Source organism: Meleagris gallopavo, chromosome 12 (genome assembly GCF_000146605.3).
Source record: "Meleagris gallopavo isolate NT-WF06-2002-E0010 breed Aviagen turkey brand Nicholas breeding stock chromosome 12, Turkey_5.1, whole genome shotgun sequence".
Classification (NCBI taxonomy): domain Eukaryota; kingdom Metazoa; phylum Chordata; class Aves; order Galliformes; family Phasianidae; genus Meleagris; species Meleagris gallopavo.
The window spans coordinates 7984555-7993109 of NC_015022.2; the positions used below are offsets into that span (position 1 = coordinate 7984555).

Consider the following 8555-nt stretch of genomic DNA (forward strand, 5'->3'; position numbering starts at 1 on the left):
TGCCACAAGTGTACAGATTTATTCTTCGAACGGTGACTAGATCTCGTATCTTTTATTGCAAATGATGTGCAAAATACAATAAAAAATATGCTGTCTGATCTGTATTGGCAATAAATATTTTGTTTCTGTCAATTTAGCAATTGGCTTCAAGTGTTCTTAGAATCTTTAGTCATAACAAGTAGCCTTACGTGTAGGAGGTGAAATGCAGAGTACTTCTACAAGATTCCTTATTGTTTTAAAAAAAAAATGACAAATTGTGGTCTTTATTCTGTGGAAATGTACCTTTTTATTTATATCTTTATCCTAAGAGTCCCAAGGAAGTCCTTGGGTTTGCTTTCTCTTTGTGAAGTCCGTTGTGCTGATGATACACCTTGCTTGGCTGAAGTCCATGTCCACATTTCAGCTCTCAGGTTTTCTGAAGCTTTATTTTCTGCTTTAAATGTTTGGTGTGCACGTATTTGTTGTGAGTGGAAATGCCCTTAGAAAATAGGTTTGAAGTACTGCTGTCCGGTTTTCAGTTTTTGTCAGTATTTATCTCCCTGCCTTTTCACTACCTTAGTGTTAGTCTGGACAGTGAGGTGGTGAAAAGGATCAATTAAGCACTGCTGTGTTGTGGTGGTAGCTGAGTGGTCAGTAGCATCTCACGTTGTAAAGGAAAACAGATTATCTACAACTGAACCTGGTGCTGCTCAGCAGGCTTTATTAATATGTTTGTTTTTAGACTGGGAGCCTTTGATGCTTATTGCTATCCTGCTACTTACTACCTCCAGTTTTGTTGTTGCAGATAACTGATTACAACAGTGAGCTCTGTGGGAAGATTTTGGCTAAAACAAATGGGGAAATAAATCAGTAAGACAAGTAACTACTGCTTGCTCTTGATTTCCTGGGATCTTAGACTCACTTGTCTAATCCTCATGTGGGTTTCAGTCTACAGCCACAAAATATCTTAATGTTGTGCTCACACTGAATTCTGTTCACTCTTTATGTATTTCAGTTGATCAACTGAGCTTAAATGTGTCTTATGGCTTTCTTCTTAAGGCTGCTCAGTATTTTCCTGTAAAGGTTTTAGTTGAAAAGCTGCATGTTGTAGCTGTGCTGAAGTCAACCAACTTTGACATTCCTTGTAATTATTAAATAGTACTGAAATATTCTGCCTACCTGATAGAAATGATCTAGATTTAGTCTGTTTTGTTTGACAGCAGCAGCTGACGATCTGTATAGCTGATAGCTTTTTGTAAAGCACTGAATGCTCCTAGGAACATTTTATTTATTTAAATGCAAAGTATTCAACTCCTCTCTCTTTCTGTCTTTGAAGGCATCGCTGCTGCACCAGTTTCAGAGGCTTCAGAGTACGTTGGTCATAGCAGAACACAACAATGAGACTCTTACACCCATTACACTCAATGCAGTCACTGCAGCAAAACGTCTCGGAGGTGAAGTTTCCTGCTTGGTTGCTGGGACCAGTTGTGACAAGGTGGGAAATCCTGTTTTCATTTGAATGAATTAATGAATGCAGTGGAATTCTATGTGGTAGCATCTTGGCTAACATATTTGGAAAAATAATCTGGTGAAAAGGAGCTGTGCCATGAATTGCTAATCTACAGGAAATGTGCTGCACTTGAGCTGCTTCTCTTCTGAAGTGGAAATGTGGCATTGTTTTATTGTTTTCATTTCACAAGGGGGAATATCAGAATAAGCTGTTACAAATTAAGCAAGCATGTTTTTATAAGTCTGTAGGACAACTAACTCTTAAAACTATTCTCCTGTAAAGTTTGAAAGGTAAATAATGCAGTGCTGGGAACCTGGGAGAAAAAACCTTGCACTGTGCAAGGAGAGATCAGCAGAAATGAAAGGGCACAATGTCAGGTGAGGCTTCTGAGCGTCTGCCTTTTAATGGTCACTGCAGGTAGTGTAGCAAGAGTGTCTGCAATCCAAAAGTCTGAAATCAGTGTTTCTTGACTTTATCATATAACTCAAGTCTAAAGTAAGAGTTAGTTGTAGCAAAATATTAGCTGTTGTGTTGTTAGTCTGATTTTTGTGAAGAGCAAAATCTGAGGACAGTGTACCATTAGTTTGTAAGAGGCACTCTTACCCCAGCATGATGTAGTCTGACATGAACAAGAAAAATAACTATGCCTAATTTTTTAATATCAGGCTATTGCTTAGGAACTGTGATTCTGAAAGGGCCATGTGCTGTCTTGTGCAGGAGGCACAGTCATAGCAGATAATTCACAAGTGACTGAACAAACCTTACTCACTGCTGCAGACTGATTCTAAACTGAGACTCAGGTGCTCAAGGCTGAGACTGGAGACGTTTATCCAGATCAAGAAAGTTAAAAATAAAACAATAGCAACAGCAAAAAGAAGCCTGATTTCTCTGTCTGTGGATTTCCTTATTCTTTGATTTTTTTTTTTTTGGTGCTTGGATAGTAGAACAATGATTGGGAATGCTTTGTTTGTTTGGGGTTCAATACCAAAGTATGTGGTGTCTGTTTGGCAATAGACGTCGTGCTGGGGAAGAAGTTCTTCACAGAAAGTGAAATTGATTTTTTTTTTTAAGCTTTGTAAGAGTCTACATTAGAAGAACAAAAGAGCCAGTTACTCAGATATTCTGTAGCAGCTGTAATGGGATATTTGTTTGTTCCCTCTTGTTAAATTTTAAGGTTAAAGCTGATTCTCAGCAAACTTAGTAAAACTGCATTAGTTCAGTGGTGATGCATGTGGCCTCCAGACATTGCTGTCAGCCTCTTCTCTGATCTGTAACAGCCCTTTCATCATTTAAACTTCACTTCTGCAAATACAAAGGACAAAATTGCATAAAGATAGCATTGAAAATAGGCATCACATCAATAGGCAGTCAGCTGCAGAGGATTGCTGCTGAAATTTGGGCAAAGATTGTAACGTTGCTGTATGTTCTTATTTGCATGGTGTGCCTCTGCAAGTCGATACTGACCGATGTAAAAAGAACATAGGATTGTTGTCTTTGATTATGTTAGAATGCTTAGTAATTATCTTGGAGTGAGATAATTATTGACTGTTGTAATAAAACACGAGATGGCTGTGCAGTCTCTAGTACAGGGCAATCCTTGCTAGGTTTGCTTTACTTTGTAGTTCTCTTATTGCCAGAATTGGTTTGCAATGCCCTGTAAGGCACTGTGCTGTGAGTCAGAAGATCTGCAGCTCGTTCTGTAAGGTTTGTTTTGACTCTGAAACGATGTGCTTTTGTGTTCCAGTTTGAACTAACCTATAGACGAGCAGTTTGCATTAGGGACTAATTAGGAACTATCTCCTGCTGTCTGTCCGTGATGCTTGCCACTGTGGAGCTCTGAGTTTGGCTGAAGCCTCTGTGTGCTCTTGTAATGCAAACTAATAATGCTTGGTTTGTAATCACAGGTAGCACAAGAACTCAGCAAGGTGCAGGGTGTTGCAAAAGTTCTTGTGGCTCAGCATGACGTATACAAGGGATTTCTAGCAGGTGAGACTCATTCTTTTCTGTTGGCCGAAGAAGCAGTATTGGGATTTGTGACAGATGATAAAATAGTTGTAAACTTGTATTTTTATTCTCAGAGGAGCTGACTTCCTTGGTTTTGGAAACTCAGAAACAATTTAAATACACTCACATTTGTGCTGGAGCATCTGCCTTTGGGAAGGTGAGTAAATCAAAATGCATCAAACAATTCCTGCAGGACAGAGATAGACATACATACAAAAAATGCCTCTGAAAGAGGAACTGAGATCAACTCTGGACAATTCAGAGTTTCCTAAAAACGTGGCAGCAGTGCACTGAAGAAGCCAGTAGCTGCTTCTGAGTTCTCTTATGGGTTGAGTTGAACTAAGGGGCAGTGGAGAGGCTCATTAGCAGTACCCAGTTAATTGTATGTGTGTAAGAACACAAAATACTTAAAGGTATCTGAAAGCATTACAAAAGTGCAGTAATTGGGGATGAAAACCTGGTAAACTGTTCTTGGTGATTTTTGTTTCACTTCTAGTATTATTAGGATTGTTATATAGTTTTCATGTTGAAATGAAAGCATGCAGACCTATCGGCAGCAAATTCTTTTTGGGGAGGAATTGCATCTGTGATGTAGGTCGTGTAGATTGAAATGTCTGTAAATACATATAAATAATACAGATCCAAGATCTAGCCAAGATGTTTTGTGAAGAAAATAGGATTTTTCAGAGCTTTTTAACAAGTGCATACTTAAAAATGTGCTTAAATATATGGAGAGCCCCAGTACTGACAGTCAGGTAATGTTGTGGTGCAACTGAATTAGAGAAAAAAGGACATTTTAGAAATCTTGCCAACATGGAATGAATAATGACATCAGCCTTCCTTCTATTTTTACTTCCAATCAATATCAATCCATATAATTGTAATTTTGCTAAGAGAAATCCTTACATGCCCTAAGTCTTAGTCATTTCATTTTTCATTTATTTGTGATCTGAAGTGTCTTAGTGAAGGTTAATATCTTGCTTTAAAGCGTATGCTCCCATCATCAAGTGGTGCTTTACTGGAGGACTGAAGCAGTGACTGTTGTCATAGCTGTGAGGAAAGATGACCGAGCAGGGCTCTGTGGTGTACTGGGTTAGGAGAGGGAGAGAGAGCAAGTTAAGCTCTTGCTGGCCTTAATTTCTCAGTGCCTTCTGTTGCTCTTTTTATCCTTTTCCCCATGCCCTAAGGTTCTAAATAATTCTCTAGAGCTAATTTCAGAATAAGGGGATATATATTCTAATAGTAATTTTTAAATAGTAAATTTTTGGCTTTTTTGGGTAGGAGAGTAGTGTTTTCCTCCTGTTGTTGTCTCTGATAAATGACTTCCAAGATACTTTTTGTTTTTCTCTTGAAGTGCTGTTACAAGAACTCAGCCATCCATAATTATCAATTTTCTGAGTAAATTGCATCTATATTCAGTTCTAAATTATTGAAGCAAACAAGCCTCCTAATTTAAGATATTCAATTAGGGAGTTACTTACTGTAAGGATCATAACATTTCTAATGTTATTACAGTGCTGGGTTCTTATTTGGCTGCTAAAGCTGTGTGAGTAGTCCTGCAGTCACGTTACAGTTGTATGTGCCTTAATCACAGACAGCAATCTGTGAGCTTAAAATCAGGTCAGCAAACGTTCCTTTATTTAAATATCATTATGTGCATTTCACCTTATTTCCTTTGCATTTTCTCGTGTGCATTGTGCAGATACCAGCATTTACGTTGCTGACTTTTAATCTTTGACTTGTAGAATCTTATTCCCAGAGTGGCTGCTAAGCTGGATGTTGCTCCTGTTTCTGACATCATTGAGATTAAATCACCCAACACTTTTGTGAGAACTATCTATGCAGGTAAGCAATCACAGCAGCTATGTGGTGCTCATGCAATAAAGTACTTAATACTGGTAACTTTTTATAGTCCAGCTGTTAGAACATTGGAATATTTTAGGAATTTTCACCTTACAATCTAAACTGCTTAAAAATCCAACGAGATGCTCTCTTTGTGAGAATCCAAGCACTGGTAACTTTGGTGCTGTAGGGTTTTAGATGGAAACCAGTTCTTTCACTTTAATTAGTAGAATTCAATATTCTTTATACATACTCAATTTCTTTGTTTAATGTATTTCTGATTTGATTTTGTAAAACATAAAACATTAAGTTAATTGTCTGACATTATTGAATATGACTTCCATTAGCTCTGATTTGAGCTGCCAGAGTTGTTTTCTCTAATTATGAAGACATTGCACTGATTATTTATGATATTTAATTGAAGTAATTTGTAATTCTTTTATCAGCCTTTTTTTTTTTTTTGTAACTCTGTTCTGCCCCTCTGTTTTAATTCAGAGATGGACTCCTAAGCTTGTTTTTCTTAATGCTACTGTACAAGGCATAGATACCAAGGTGATATTTCGAGTTACACTGTCAGCTTGTGGTTGCGTGTTGGTTTTTTAGCTACTTTTCAGTAATTGACAGTTTCAAGATGATTTTGTTTATTAATACCTGATGTTGTAGCACTTTTTGAGTTTAGTTTTCTCTGCAGCCTGTGAAAATAAGTACCTTATGCAATCTGACAGAAAGCACAATCGAAGTCATACCACGGTATAACAATTATTATTATTACAGATCTTTCTTATGCTTAAGAATGATGCTTTCAAAGGTGTGTTTTCTCTTACGAAATGTAAAACTGTTTGCAAGGGGTGATTTAAATGTGCTGTGTGCCTTAAAAATGAAGTAGTTTTTGTCATACTGCAGAAACCTGGAGATAAAAGTAAATCAAAGCACTGGAAATGAGCACTTACGGAGTGCCTGGGTTCCCAGTTCTCATCATCTGAAAGTTTTATTTTTAGCAGGAACTTTGTGTCATGTGTGTGATGTCTTCTGTAAAAACATGATCGTTCTTCACTAGGAAATGTTCTTTGCACTGTCCAGTGTGATGAAGCAGTTAAAGTGTTTTCTGTACGGGGAACATCTTTTGAAGCTGCACCAACGAGCGGCGGCAGCGCCAGTGTGGAGAAAGGTGAGCATTTGTTCCTGTGTTTTGTCACTTAGAGTTAGGTTCTATTTTGTGGCTGATGTTCCACATAAGTATTTGTCAGAGCAGATTGGTAGTAGTTTAATAATGTTAGCCTTTTCCTTTTAAATATTGGTACTTGGTGGTTGTTATCTGGTAGGGGAAGATACGAGTTGTCATTTCACTACTTCCTCTTCATCCAGAAACAGTCAGATTCTGCGCAGATTATTTGTGCCTGTTTCACTCGCTGCCTAAACCTCATCCGTTGCAATCTTGGAGCTATTCCTTATGTGAAGTTAGACCTGTTTGAATAGCTGGGTTGGTTTTTCACAGCAGAATTGGGCACAAGTTGCTGTTGCTGGCGGTCCACAGCTTTGGTTTGATTGGTCATATTTCAGTTGAGATAGTTCATGATAGCACTGAGCTAAATTAGCAGTAGTTGAAATTGGATTGAGAACGCTCCATCATTGTTTTATATCAGTTTAAATGGTTATTTTAATGAAATCTCTGTAGCTTGGATCGTAGAGAAGTCTACAGTCTCAGGGTCATGGAATTGTTTAGGTTGGAAAGGACCTCTGGAGATCCCTCTGCTCAGGCAGGGACACTGAAGCAGGTTCACCAGGGCTGCGTCCAACTGGGTTTTGAATACCTCCACAGGTGGAAACTGGCAGCAGCTGCTCTGGGCTTCCTGTCCCAGGGTTTGATCACCTCTGCTGTTTTTCAGTGTGGGCCCTTTTATGACAGTGCTGTAAGTCCAGCAGAAGCAATCATTAGTAACGTGCTGTGTGTCCCATACATCACCTTTGCAGTCCTCACCTTTGTCTGGGAGCCATGAGTACGTGCCCCAGAACCATCGTGTATTTCCTGACTTGCATACAAGTTAGTAGACATGCTGCTTGAGATCTGACATTGGCATCTTGTACTGTCTTTGCACTGTTTGCAAGGGCTGCTCCAAAAGTAATGCCTCCTGTTTGATCATGTTGGTCTGCAACATCAGAGGTGGATTTTGGTGGTGTGGCAGCAGAGGTTGTACCTTCCCACCCGTACTCCATTAGGTTTTGTTGCCATGTGGCAACTGGCAGCTGAGGGGCACTCTGAATGTGAAGCAAACGGGTGGAACTGAATTCCTCCATGTGAAAAAAATGGCACCCATTGATGCTTGCTGAATGTTTTTGGAGACCAGACAGTGGATGTGAGCACAGTGAGGAGTGGGTGGTGTGTTCCAGCAGGCACAACAGTGACAGTGGCTTGCCTCTGCTGGTGCAGGTTTTCACGAGTGCAGCATAAAGGCTCTTGTTTGTTGCTGGTGAGAGAACACAACTAATGGTGCTGAGAATGTGTGTAGAGAAAAAGACTTTTATAGCTGACAATTTGCTCTATCAAATAATGTTATTGTAGCTGCTGTAGTTTCCAAGGAAATAAATAGGAGGCATTACTTTCGGAGCAACCTATGTGGTTGGCTTGATTGCCTGTCTTTTAAAAGAACCATGGTTACTATGTTGGGTTAATATCAGTATGTTGCTTATACAACATACCTTCATGTAGTGCAATCTGATATACATAAAACTTTATAAAATAGTCTCGTACTGCAGGATAAATAACCACAAATAATGAGGGAGCCTTGTAACTCACAATCATAGAGCAACTATTCATGGTAATTAAAATCTTGTGGTAGAGCTGGCTCCACAGTGTACTTGTGCATGAAGTTTAAACTGAAGTTTGGAAGGTTGAAAGCACATGCTTTATCCTTTTTCTTGTGCATCCTTTTTTAACCTGCTTAAAACAGTGACACCTCCAGCTCCTGTTGGTCTGTCGGAATGGATTGAGCAGAAGCTGTCAAAAAGTGACCGGCCTGAGCTTACGAGTGCAAGAGTGGTTGTATCAGGTGGTAAGTAGTGTGCTGTTGTGCATTTCTGTGATGGTACAGCTCAACTAAATAATACGACAAGGGGAAATGGTTTTAAACTGAGACAGGGGAGGTTTAGGTTGGATATTAGGAGGAAGTTTTTCACTCAGAGGGTGGTGAGGCAGTGGAACAGGTTGCCCAAGGAAGTTGTG

At 39.1% G+C, this 8555-nt stretch overlaps 1 protein-coding gene across 1 annotated transcript; it reads left to right on the forward strand.

Annotated features, from left to right (window-relative positions):
- Positions 1–1231: 1231 nt before the first annotated feature.
- Positions 1232–8412, forward strand: ETFA (electron transfer flavoprotein subunit alpha). The gene is made up of 6 exons (XM_010717351.2): positions 1232–1474; positions 3394–3475; positions 3568–3650; positions 5239–5338; positions 6393–6503; positions 8284–8412. The coding sequence occupies exons 1-6, from the start codon at positions 1247–1249 to the stop codon at positions 8391–8393; spliced, it is 714 nt and encodes a 237-aa protein (XP_010715653.1). The 5' UTR covers positions 1232–1246; the 3' UTR covers positions 8394–8412.
- The last annotated feature ends 143 nt before the right edge of the window (positions 8413–8555 follow it).

What these genes read in the sequence shown, in the direction of transcription:
- ETFA (XM_010717351.2), top strand. Translation starts at nt 1,247, where the DNA reads ATGCTCCTAGGAACATTTTATTTATTTAAATGCAAAGTATTCAACTCC. An exon ending in CTGGGACCAGTTGTGACAAG is followed by an intron (nt 1,475 to 3,393) that starts GTGGGAAATCCT and finishes TTGTAATCACAG; the next exon opens with GTAGCACAAGAACTCAGCAA. An exon ending in CAGCGCCAGTGTGGAGAAAG is followed by an intron (nt 6,504 to 8,283) that starts GTGAGCATTTGT and finishes TGCTTAAAACAG; the next exon opens with TGACACCTCCAGCTCCTGTT.